Genomic DNA, 12,891 nt, shown 5'->3' with positions numbered 1-12,891 from the left:
GCCTCTATTTTTTTCTACTTGCTTTTTGGTTTTTTTGCATGCTTTCGAACTGTTAGGTTGGCAGAAGCTGGGACAAGTAACAGGAGCTCCCTCTGTTACGCGGCGCTAGGGGTTCGAACTGCCGACCTTTCTGATCGACAAGCTCAGCGTCTTAGCCACTGAGCCCGTTTAGAGCAGCGGTTCCCTGAACATTGGTCGGGACTCCCTGAAAAATCTCCAGCAACTTGGGGGGGAGGGGGGGAGGAAAACAAATTTGGATTGGGCTCGTCTTTAAGCCTAGCAGGACAAATTACTCTGGGCTTTGATCCCACTTTTTACCCATGGAAGCCTGCTGAGAGACTACAACGTTTTAGATTAAAAATGATTGCAAGCAAATGATGGAAGCACTAGTTTTATTCAGGGGAGGGAGTGGGGGGGGGAATGGGACATGACTGCACTTCCCCCTAACTCTGATTTAAAGCAATTAGTGAAGATTACATCTCAAAGTCTCTTTTTTTCCTTAACGAGGGAGATAAAGGCGAAGAGCCTGCCAGATTTCTGCAGAAAGCCGGGCCAAAGAAGATTTGGGGAGGGTGGGCTTATTTATCCAGAAGCTGAAGTCCCCCCCCCCCCCCAGGGAGCACCTCCTTCGCCGTTCCTGATTAGCATTAAGGGCCGCCAGACCTTCTCTTGCCAAATCATCCAAGCGTTTCTATTACTTTACGTGTTGAAGTCCCACAAGACGGGAGGGAGAGAACTTTCTCGAGGCAGCTTTGAAAAGGCAGCTGAAATCCAAACGCATTTGAGACGGACCCTCACTTCTCAGGGTTTCTGGATTTGGGAACCGACTTAAAAACAAGCAGGCTTCCAACCCATGGCTCGCGACAATCGAGAAAGTAGCTTTCCGTCTGCCAACGGATTCATGCCGCCAACTGGAACCGCGAGCCCAAACAGGGAGGAAATCCACTCTATTTTCTGGAATTGCGGAAATGGGACAAGCAACCAGGAGGGGGTTTTCCTTCTCCCCTTCCTCGGAGATCTCCCCAAAAAGGGGGAAAAGCTGCGAAGGACGGAGCCTCCGGGGGTTGCACACAGACAACACTGAATTCTTCGAGGCCATTTTTCTCACACCAGGCTGATTCTCTTTATCTTCCTTTTTGGGCAGCAAACAAAGTCCGGTTTGCACCATCAACTGCCCGGTCCCCGAGGGTGCAGCAAAATGCTTCTTGTCTTCCAAGTTCCCTTTTGGGGGAGCTCAGAACCGAGGCCAGCGGGGGAAACGGAGAACCCACAGGGCCTAAGGAACCAACCGGCTCTCGCCAGGACAGTTAATGCCAAGGCCGGGGAACGCAACCAGCTGCCCCCTTCTGCAGAGAAAGAAGGCCTCCCCCGCCCTGTTCGGAATTTCATGGGGGACCTTCTGGACCTTACGCTTCCCACGGCTGAGCATCAGCACGGCCAGATGGCTCCCAGCCCAAAATGCCAACCTGTCCTCCGTATCCGAAAGTTACAGGGCCTGCACAAACTTCTGTGGAGTCCCCCACACCTCCCCCCTTTGCGGGTCTGCAGGAGTTGGGGAGGCGTACGTGTCCATACAACAAAATCTGAGACCAGGCTGGTCCAACGGGCATCCGTGGACTTTTTTTTTTTTTTCCTCTTGACTCACCATCCCACATCCCAGAATCCTTTGCACCAGTTCCCTTGGATCTTCAAAAAGACTGCTGGCTCTTGGGTGGGGTGGAAAGCTTCTGTCCCTCCTCCCTCCTGGCTGCTGGAGCGAGAGTGAAAGAGAGTGACAGAGTGAGAGAGAGAGAGAGAGAGAGAGAGGGAAAGACAGAGGAGGAAAGCGACAGGGGACACAGAGAGAGAGAGAGAGAGAGACAAGAGAGAGAGACAGACAGAGAGAGCAAGAAGGGCAGAAGGAAGACGGGCAGAAGGGGAAGTGCATCTTCTCCCCTCCATTCGCTTTGCAGGATCTCGGGGAAGGGGGGGGGGCTGCGTGTCCTGGGAGAGGGGCTCTCCTTTTCGCCAACTACTAAGCACAAAGAGCAAATTCAGCTTTCCAGGAATAGTCCTCCTCCTCTTCAGCCTAGGAACAATCCCAGCAGAGAGCTGGCAATTCTCTAATGAACATCAACCCACAGCTATTTCTCCACTTTCCTTGGGACCCTAAGTGCCAGGGTCACCCCCAATAACTCCCCCCCCTCTAGAGGAAGCCCACCTTGTCTCTAAACTGCTGGGGGGGGGAGGCCATTTCCTTAAGCCCCTATTGGCAGTCCCCCCCCCTTTACTCCAAGAAGCCATCCGCTAGCTCTCGAGCCCTGTCTGTTTGTGTGTGTGTGAAAGGGGCAACTGAAGGCGTTGAGACAGGTCATCTTTTGGACAGAGCATATCGACACCCTCCAGAGAAATGGCAAAGGGGAAGAGACCCCCATCAATCGACTGAGACCAGGGGCTCAGATTCCTTCCTGGGATCAACTCGCCAAAGCATCTGCAACGGAACAGGCACAGCACTGACTTTAACGCCAATAGGAGCAGAGGTGGTATTCAGCTGCTGGTGGTCATCCCGGCTGTAAGCTGTCCCGTTTAGGCAGGTTTTCAAGCCAAAGCGCCATTTATAATTCAACGACCGTATTTTTCAGAGTATAAGACGCACCTTTTTCCCTCAAAAAAGAGGCTGAAAATCTGGGTACGTCTTATACACCGAATACAGCATTTTTGGCCTCCCAAAACCCCGCCCCCTTTGCAAAAATGGCTGTGCATAGACTTTAGGAGGCTTCCAGAGTGCTCCTGAGGGCAAAAATGAGCAAAAAACTGGCTGTTTTTTGCTCGTGTTTGCCTCCCCAAGCCCCCAGGAGCACTCTATAAGCCTCCTAAAGCCTATGCATGTCCTTTCTTTGACAAAAGGTGGCCCGTTTTCACGAAAAACGTGTCGTTTTTTGGTGTTTTTGTCCCCCCCCATAGCCCCCAGGAGCACTCTATAAGCCTCCTAAAGGCTATGCAGCCCCCCCCCCCCCCTTTTTGACAAAAACAGGCCCGTTTTTGTGAAAAATGAGCCATTTTGGGAGGTCTGCAGAGTGCAAAAACATTTTTTTTTAATTTGCCTCTTCAAAATCTTGGTGCGTCTTATACTCCGGTCCATCTTATACTCCGAAAAATACGGTAAGTGAATACCATCCCTGATGTACAGGTAGTTCTCAACTTACAATAGTTCATTTAGGGACCGTTCAATGTTACAACGGCGCCGCAAAATGTGACTTAGGACCGTTTTTCACATTTTTCCGACTTTTCCAGCATCCCCCCCCCCCCCGCCCAGGTCATGGGATCAACGTTCAGAGGCTGGGCAAACCGCTTCGTGTTTATGACCGTTGCCGTGACCCCCAAGATCACGATCCCCTTTTGCGACCATCCGACAAAGCCATGTCAACGGGGAAGCCGTGTTCACTAACCAAGCGGGTTACTAAACTTATGAACTGCAGCGATTCCCTTAACAAAGGAAGGCGGCAAGGAAGGTCGTAAAATGGGCAGACCTCACTTAACAAACGTCTCGCTTCGCAATGTAATTTTTGGGGGCTCGATTGTGTTTGTAAGTCGAGGACTAGCTGTAAATTTCTCCGGCACGTTTAGGAAGGATCTTAGAATGAAAGCGATGTGACCCACTGTCCCACTCTTCAGTTGACCCCACAATTGCAGGGCGAGCAGGGACGGCAGAGGCCTGACACGGGAAGGGAAAGAGGGGAGAGGAGAGAGAGAAAGGCAAGATTAACCATTATTTGGATCAAGGAACAAGAAGCGCCCCTTTTACTGACAATCCGCCCGACAAACGGGGCAGGCCTGCGCGGGGGAAGAGGGCGCCCCCCTTGTCTCAGATTAAAATCCAGCCGGACGGGCAGAAGCCCAGCAAATTGATTCCTTTTTCCAAAGGCTGGGCCAGCCACATTTGGTTCAGATTAGAAATCAGGAGAAACGAAATGAAGGGGAAATGGCCCCTCGGAAAGCAGCTTTGGGTGCTCAAGAGAGGCTCGTGCAATTTCCCCAGGAGTTGCACGTGGGGAAGGTGGGGTGGTCGTTCCTTGGGGACATCAGAACCCCCGAAAGACGGGGAGGTGGGGGGCACAAACACAGCCAAGGAGAAGGACTGGTTTGTCACAGCGGCCGGTCCAGGATGTTCTCAGGAGCTTCCGCTGTTCGCTTAAGTGGCGCAAGACTAAACTATCTTCTTCTTTTTCTTTCCATTTATTAATCTGTCCTAGTAGCCTGCCAGGGCCACCGCTGCTGGGTTCAGAAGTTAAACAGCCCCCCTCCCCCCAAAAGGCAACCCCCCTCCCCCATGAGCCATGGCCGCAGTGGGAGACGAAGGCCACCTTGTTCCTGCATGACATCAGCTCAATCCTCTGGGCCAAAACTCCAGCTAGAGAGACCAGAGCTGCTAAAAAACCCATCCGAGGAGGGAATCTGTGTTCGAGACGAGCCATCCTGAACCAGCAGCCATGGCTGCCCAGTGCCTGCCCCCAGCTTCTGGCGGGCCTTGGTTTACCCTAAGCTGCCGTCATGGCAGAGGCTGCTGCTGCTGCTGCTTTTTAAGGCGCTACTGCTGTAACCCTTCCTCTCTCTATGCTTTTCTTGAGGGGAGGGGGGTGGCTTCTGACAGGAAAAGGAAACGAGGCGCATACAGAGAGGGGAATCAAACCACCATCTGTTAGCCAAAAGGAAACCTCGAATGAAACAAGCTTTTGGGGTGGGTGGGAGGGCGAAGAGTGTGAAATGCTCCCTGAGCAATCCAGATCTGGTTGTGGGGAGGTGTCCCGCCCCGCTAGGTCCCCCCACCTCCCGTGCCCAGCTTGACATCCCCCCCACTCCAGTTTTGGGGAGCCAAAACTCAGATCCCCGAACGAGAAGCCACCGATCTTACCTGAGTGAGACCAGGGGAGGAGGCATGTCCAGGTGGTGTGGCGGCAAGGGCCGGGTGCCCCTTGTTTATTTCATGAGGAGAGTAAGGGGAGGGGGCAGGAGGGCCTGGCTGTCTTGTAACCTGCGAGGAGATAAGCTGTTAGTGAAACCACAGCGGAGTAGGACTGTCTCCACAGAGTAAGCACCCCGGGCAATGGGAGCCCATCGCTTGGGCTCATTGGAGCAGCTGGAAAACCGCCCATTTATGTTTTAGTGCAGGGGTCGGCAACCTTAAACACTCAAAGAGCCACAAAGGTCCTAACCAGAAGTCGTCCCCCCCCCCCGTTCAATTCTGGAGCCCACCGGAAGTCCGTTTGCCCCACCATAGAGTCTCCTCCTAGCGCAGTGTCCCTTTTTCCTCTACCTGCCCTAACCGAATACCCTATCAATTGTGGAGCCCACCAGAAGTCCGGTTGCCCCACCATAGAGTCTCCTCCTAGCACAGTGTCCCTTTTTCCTCTACCTGCCCTAACCGAATACCCTATCAATTGTGGAGCCCACCGGAAGTCCAGTTCCCCCACCATAGAGTCTCCTCCTAGCGCAGTGTCCCTTTTTCCTCTACCTGTCCTAACCGAAAACCCTATCAATTGTGGAGCCCACCGGAAGTCCGGTTGCCCCACCATAGAGTCTCCTCCTAGCACAGTGTCCCTTTTTCCTCCACCTGTCCTAACCGAAAACCCTATCAATTGTGTGATCCTAGGTAGGAGAAAAAGAGCCGCATCCTTAATGGATCACTTTCACCCAACAAGAGAAAACGAAGGGTCTCTTCTGTAGACAGAAAAAGCTTGGAGGGAAACTCCCGGTCTCCTTCTGAGAAGGAATGGAAAGTTTCCCTTCCACCTTCGATTGAGGTGCGGACCGTCGCCCCTCCTTGTTAGCATATCTCAGATAAGAAATAAAAACTGATAACATGTTCTAATTAAAAGCAAACTTTCATATAAAAATAAATAATAAACAAATCTATCTAATTGTTACATTTTGGCAAGAGCAATTGTCGCCCACCTTCTTGGCAGACGAACAGAAGATCAAAAGTCTCTGGAATGTGTGATGTATTAAGAAATGTGTTAAGAAGCATGCACAGTAAATCATTGTCAGATAAGGCCAGTGACCTGCGCAATAACTCTTCAGCTCGGCTAGCAAACAATTAACGCGGTGACACCTTCAATGGCGCTGGGTTCTTTCTTCACAAAAGAAGAGAGCCACCAACGACCACCTGGCCGTGGGTGGAGACGAGGCCAGCCCACGTGGGTGGGAGAGGAAGGTCAAGGCCCACTCTCGGAAGCTTGGGTGAGCGACAGCTGCAAGGGAGTGAGTAAATGGACAAAAAAAATCCACAGAAAGGGACTCTCGCCAATCTTGGCTAAACTGAGATGATCCATGATCAAAACTGAGGCTTAAAGATAAAAAGACCAGGGACATCATCCTGTCCGCCATCTAATTAACGCCCTTGCTTCAAAGGCAGCAAAGCCAAGTGGCCTCTACGAGAGACAAGAAGCAGATTACCATCTTCTTTGATCAACCCTTCGGTGGGAGAAAGCAGAGCTCTCCTTCCCTCGGCCGTCTGGGGGGGGGGATTTAGCTCGAAGGAGCTGCCCTCCCTGGGAGAGGCCTCCTCTTCACAACGGAGGGAACCCCACGGCAGCCCATTTTCCCCAGCAGCGCTGGTGTGTGGCTCCATCTTTCAGGCTAACCCAGCGGGAGGCAGGGAAACCCCTGGAGATATTAGCTTGCACCCCATGTGAACGGGGAAGATTGCTCGCCAAGGGCACCTGCCCATTTTGTGGGTCGTTTTTGTTTTTCATTTCCAGGTGATATCTTCCTCTAACGCAGGGATCAGCAACCCGCGGCTCTGGAGCTGCATGTGGCTCTTTCACCCCTCTGCTGCGGCTCCCTGTCGTGCCAGGGGAAATTCTAAGGCAAGGGGAGGGTTTTCCGGTCAGCTCCACAATTGATAGGGCTTTCGGCTAGGACAGGTAGAGGAAAAAGGACGCCACGCTAGGAGAAGACTCTATGGTGGGGGAACCGGACTTCCAGTCGGCTCCACAATTGATAGGGCTTTCGGCTAGGGCAGGTAGAGGAAAAAGGACGCCACGTTAGGAGGAGACTCTATGGTGGGGGAACCGGATTTCTGGTTGGCTCCAGAATTGAATGGGGGGCTTCCAGTTAGGATCTTTGTGGCTCTTTTGAGTGTTTAAGGTTGCCGACCCCTGCTTTGAAAGGATGCAGTTCTGGGCTGCATTCCATTCTCAAATTATCAACATTGATCTTTCTATCTACAAGGAAGAGAGCAAAGGGCCCTTTTAACATTGCTGTTATATTTAATTGAATATCACTTTACGTATATTAATATATTATACTAATCATATTAATTAAATTATACATAATTTAATGGAATGGAAACCGAGTGGAGCGAGTGGCCAGTTTTAAGTTTCTGGGTGTCGTCATAAAAAGGGGACCTAACCTGGGACAGCAACTGGTCAAAAGGGCCCAGCAGAGATTATATACTACCTGAGACTTCTCAGGAAATGACAACTAAATGAAAAATGGCTGGTGACCGTCTACCGCTGCACCACTGAGAGTATTTCAACTTACTGCCCCTGTGTGTGGTTTGCCAATTGCCCAGGGGCAGATAGGACAGCGCTCCAGAGTGTCAACGTCATTGCCCAGAGGATCATGGGTTGCCCCTCTCCCATCTTTGGAAGAACTTGATAGCTCCCGCTGCCTTAAAAATGTTCAAAACATTCTTAAAGATCCATCTCACCCCGGGCTCCCCCCCCCCTTTTGAACTATTACCGTCTGGCAGACGGTACCGGTAAATAAAAACAAGGACAAATAGGCTGAAAAACAGTTTCTGTCCCAGGGAAGTAACAATATTGAATTCTACGGTATAGTGCAATTTTAATGCAATATCAGAGGTTTTCAATTTCAATTATATAGCACCGTGATGGCGAACCTACACGCGGAGCCATTTGTCAGGGCACGCAAGGCGCTGCCCTGTCAGCTGGCCAGCGTGCATGCGCGCACTGGCCAGCTGAGTTCACCTTTTAAAAAGCTATTTTTCGCCTTCCCCAGGCTCCAGAGGCTTTATAGAAGCCTGGGGAGGGCGAAAAGAGCCTCCCCCCCCCGGAGCGCTTAAAACGACCCTCCGAGCAACCCGGAAGTCACTTCCGGTTTGCTCGGAGGGTGGTTTTAAGCGCTCCGAAGGCTTCAGGGAAGCCTCCGGACAGTCCCTGAAGCCTCCGGAGGGTCGGGGGAGGCTCTTTTCGCCCTCCCCAGGCTCCTATAAAGCCCCTGGAGCCTGGGAAGGGCAAAAAAAAAAAAAAAGTAAAAATGGGGGGGGCGTTGTGCGCGCATGCGCACTGGGGGAGGCGTGCGTTGCATTATGGGTGCGGCACGCCCGCACTCGACCCCCCTGCGTTCCCCCCACTTGTGGCACGCGAGCCAAAAAAGGTTCGCCATCACTGATATAGCATGTGAAGGAGGTGTTTGTGTTTTTATTTTTGTAGTTATAATGTACACTGAAAATGACATTTAATTTCATCGTACGAGGTGCAGTGCCAATAAACTAAACTAAACTAAACTAAATTCACTTTTCTAGTAAAAGAACTTCTTCCATTTGGGAAATACCGGCTACTAGTGAAAACCCAAACCAACGAGTACCACCTACAAGACAATCCCATCCTTTCCTGCAAATAAATGGGAAAGAGAGCCTAAGGTCAACTTTCAAACAAGTACCCAGGTCTCTGGATACAAAGAGGTAAGAAAAGCTGTACTGTTTTGTTTTGTTTTTTTAATTTCCGCACACTTTCCCATCAGCAGTTTCACTTAATCCACTCGAAGGAAAGTATTAATTGAAAAACAAATGTTGGCAATTACATTTATTCCTACCCAGCTAGCTTCCTGATGCTGATATGCTTCTTAACAATGCAGCATTTCCCCAGGCTCAACAATGGCTCAGAGCAAAATGGATTGGCCTCCTGACCCACATCTCTCGCGGAAAAAGGACCGTGGCTGGAACAGCCTTCCTAATTCTCTTCCGGGTGGGAACGGACTCTCCCTGCAAGCAGGAACTCTCCCCTGTGCTTGGAAGCCTTGCTCCAATAGGACCCTGGGTTCAAGACCAAGGCGGGAATCCTTTCTCCTCTGGCTCTTCCTTTCCTGGGCAGCCTCCTACTGATCCTCCTCCAAAACTCAAACCTGGACTGACACCCCCCCCCCCCCGCCAAAGACCGTATCTTTTTGTCAGGTAATGAGGATTTAATAGCTGCCATCTGATGTAAGGTTGTAATCTGTAAAATGATGCAATGAGGATGATTCAGCAATACAGGTATCACCAGTTTAAGACTCTGGTGGGGTCCACACATGTCGTTTACCATTTTAAGAGGTGTCTGTATATAGGTGGCCATTAGAGGGCGTTTCTCTCTCTTGTCATGTATCTCTTTTCTCTTCTTGTGTCCGTAGCTGGGTGGTAAGGGATTTATCTACCATGTATATGTCTGTATATATATTTGTATATAAACCCCTATTAATTGCCTAAAGGCTCTGTGTGGTGTGTTTTGCTCCTGGGTTTATTTCATAATTATAGTCATGCTACGAAATCTCTGACACTTTTGCACAGCTGATTCCTATTCGATCCCAAGGAATCCAGTTCTGCAGGACCTCCCCCTGACACAAGGGAGAGCTGAAAGAGGTCATCTGAACCAGGCATCGCTCTCCAAAAGTTGGAGGGTCTAGAGAGCCGGATGAAGAGAGGGTTTCAAATCACTTCATCCCCTGACAGGGAGTCCAAATTTTGACTTAACCTCCTGTCATTGTTATCGCTTTGCAAATGTTTACAAACAAATATCTTCTGATTTGGAATTTTACGTGAAGGGAATCGTGCGGGAGGAGGCCTGTTACTGAAGCTATCACCTGCTCATTCTCTGTAGGCGAGGCTCCTCTCACTCATCAGAGCATTCCCCCCCTCACTCTCCCCCAAAATGCTGTGGGCAAAAAAGCTGCTTGCGTGGTCTCCTTACCGTGCTGTACACAGCCGAGACGGTGGGAGTGAAGATCCGATCCTCCAGGGGCTGTTGCACAGGACCCCGGGGGATTCTGCAAAACAACAAGTTAAGGAAGAAAAGGGGAGAAAAAAACCCACCAGAACATTGAAGGATAAGTATGTTTTCTACGAACGACTTCGGCCTCTTAAATAAGGAGAAGCCGATACCACAAACTGTGACATCCACACAGGAGCCAGAACAAGGTTTGCAACAAGAGTTCCTGCATAATGGGATAACAAGAAAGTCACAACAGGCGGGAAGATGAAAACTAACATTTACCGCGTTTCCCCAAAAATAAGACAGTGTCTTATTTTCTTTTGACCACCCACCCCCGAAATAAGGGGGAGGTCTTATTATTTTTGAGGTGCAGGAGACAGCGAGCACGGCCACCTCATGGCTGCTGCTGCGTTGCATGCGCTCAAAAGTCTGATTGGGGAGGTCTTACTTTCAGGGAAACAGGGTATTCGTGAAGTCCCTTCCAGTCGCCTGGCACAGAAATGGAGCGTGCATTTCCTCGCTGGTGGTTTCCCCCCTCACTAACTGTCCTTTTGTTGCTCCTCACAGTTCTGGGAACTAGAATTAATTTAATAAGCTGACCAACGTGCCGTTTAAATCTGCTGCCCCAGATAAACTGTTAAAAGTGCTGTTACAATCCAGAGTAGGCCCTCTGAACTGCAGGTAAGTGCAGGACTGGAGGATTCTTTTCAAAGCCGTAGAAAAATACCCCCAGGAAATCATCGGCGACCAGATTATAGGGAACTTTCTTTGCCGCTTGTTAAGATGCTGATCTCGTTTTAAAAGATGCCTGAGAATCACTAACCAGGGCTTCAGAGGAGAATCTACAGGCTTTCCCCCCCCACATTCTTGGGAATGACACAAGAGGCTACCCAGCAATACACAGAACGCTTTGATCGGTCTCTGGGTAAGCAGCCGATGAGCCAGGCGAAAACATGACGTGAGGGATTCAATCTTTTTCAAACGCGCCAAGGTTTGTTATCCAAATATCAAAAGTTGTCCTTTCAGCTTATGGACTTGGGAGACGCCTCAAAGCTAAAAGCATAATAGCACTAGCACTTAAGACTTATACACCGCTTCAGAATTGCTTTTACAGCCTTCTCTAAGCCGTTTGTAGAGTCAGCCTCTTGCCCCCCCCAACAATTTGGGTCCTCATTTTACCAATCTCAGAAGGACGGAAGGCTGAGTCAACCTTGAGCCCAATCAGGATCTAACTGCTGGCTGTAGACAGAGTTAGCCTGCAATATTGTATTCTAACCATTGGGAAGGAAGGAAGGAAGGAAGGAAGGAAGGAAGGAAGGAAGGAAGGAAGGAAGGAAGGAAGGAAGGAAGGAAGGAAGGAAGGAAGGAAGGAAGGGTATTTAAACTTATATACCACTTCACAGTTGCTTTTACAGCCCTCTCTAAGCTGTTTATAGAGTCAGCCTCTTGCCCCCCAACAATTTGGGTTCTCATTTTACCAACCTCGGAAGGATGGAAGGCTGAGTCAACCTGAAGCCCGATCAGGATCTAACTGTTGGCTGTAGATAAAGTTAGCCTGCAATATTGTATTCTAACCATTAGGAAGGAAGGAAGGAAGGAAGGAAGGAAGGAAGGAAGGAAGGAAGGAAGGAAGGAAGGAAGGAAGGAAGGAAGGAAGGAACGAAGGAAGGTAGGTTAGACTTATATACCACTTTACAGTTGCTTTTACAGCACTCTCTAATTGGTTTACAGAGTCAGCCTCTTGCCCCCAACAATCTGGGTCCTCATTTTACCCACCTCGGAAGGGTGGAAGGCTGAGTCAATCTTGAGCCTGGTGAGATTTGAACTGCCAAATTGCAGGCAGCCAGCAGTCAGCAGGAGGAGCCTGCAGTACTGCACTCTAACCACTGCGCCACCAAGGCTCATAATAGACACCAAACGGAAGACACAGCTACCTGCAACTGCTCTGCCTCAGAAGAATAGATGGCCAGGGACGCCACAAAATTAACAAACCTGGTATTCTCTTTCCCCACATCTCCTTAAGTTACGGAGATTGAAATTCTTAGCTTTCCAAAACTACAGAATACAGGTAGTCCTGGGCTTTGCTTACTGATCGTCCGAAGTGACGCCATTGGAAAACAGTGACTTACGACCATTTTTCCAAGTCATGGCTGTCACAGCCATAACTCACGTGATTTACATTCGGATGCTTGACAACTGACTCACATTTATGACGGTCGCAGCGTCCCGGGGGGGGGTCACGTGATCCCCATTTGCGACCTTCTGACAAGAAAAGTCCACGGGGAAACGCCAGATACGCTGAACCACCGTGGGATTAATTTAACAGCTGCGGCAATTCGCTTGGCAAAGAAAAGTCGTAAAATGGGACAGACAAAACTCACTTAAGGAATTTCTCACCTCGCAACATAAATTTGGGGCTCTATTGTGGTCGCTGAGGACCACCTGTACATAAATGCTTCCTAAATGATTCCATGCGAATCGCGCCCATCTACAAGCCCTTCTTTGTGGTGGCACCTCCACAGGCCAACTTGGAATTAATAAACTAGGTTTCCAAGATCTGAAAACGAAGATCATGGCATCTGGCGCTCTCAATTCCTGGCAAATAGATGGGGAAGAAATGGAGGTAGGGATTGATTTTATTTTCCTGGGCTCCAAGACCATCACAGATGGGGACTGCAGGCAAGAAATTTAAAGAGGCTTGCTCCTGGGGAGGGAAGCCGTGGCAAATCTAGACAGCATCCTAAAAAGCAGAGATATCCCCCTGCCAACAAAACTGCCTCTAGTCAAGGCTGTGGTTTTCCCAGATGTGAAAGGTGGACCATAAGAAAAGCTGAGCACCAAAGAATGGAGGCCTTTGAACTTTGGTGCTGGAGAAGAAGACTCCTGCGAGCCCCTTGGACTACAAGGCCATCCAACCGGTCAG

The 12,891-nt window shown here is 50.0% G+C and overlaps 1 protein-coding gene across 19 annotated transcripts in view; it reads right to left on the bottom strand.

Annotated features, from left to right (window-relative positions):
• The window catches only part of EIF4G3 (eukaryotic translation initiation factor 4 gamma 3), an 88,942-nt gene that overhangs the window by 56,323 nt on the left and 19,728 nt on the right, over positions 1 to 12,891 (bottom strand). For 14 of the 19 annotated variants that reach the window (XM_081954586.1, XM_081954590.1, XM_081954572.1 and 11 more), the window contains 3 exons: positions 9,948 to 10,023; positions 4,892 to 5,011; positions 1,646 to 1,750 (listed from right to left, as the gene is read on the bottom strand). In XM_081954586.1, coding sequence (XP_081810712.1) covers positions 1,646 to 1,750; positions 4,892 to 5,011; positions 9,948 to 10,023 — 301 coding nt within the window. Of the gene's footprint in view, positions 1 to 1,645; positions 1,751 to 4,891; positions 5,012 to 9,947; positions 10,024 to 12,891 lie in introns of those variants that run through there. The other 5 variants (XM_081954589.1, XM_081954577.1, XM_081954579.1 and 2 more) reach the window with 2 other exon arrangements.

The sequence above is a fragment of the Natrix helvetica genome (genome assembly GCF_964273705.1).
Source record: "Natrix helvetica genome assembly, chromosome: 5".
In the NCBI taxonomy this organism is placed as follows: Eukaryota; Metazoa; Chordata; class Lepidosauria; order Squamata; family Natricidae; genus Natrix; species Natrix helvetica.
The sequence above is the reverse complement of the archived record's forward strand: the minus strand, read 5'-3'. Positions and strand labels throughout refer to the sequence as shown.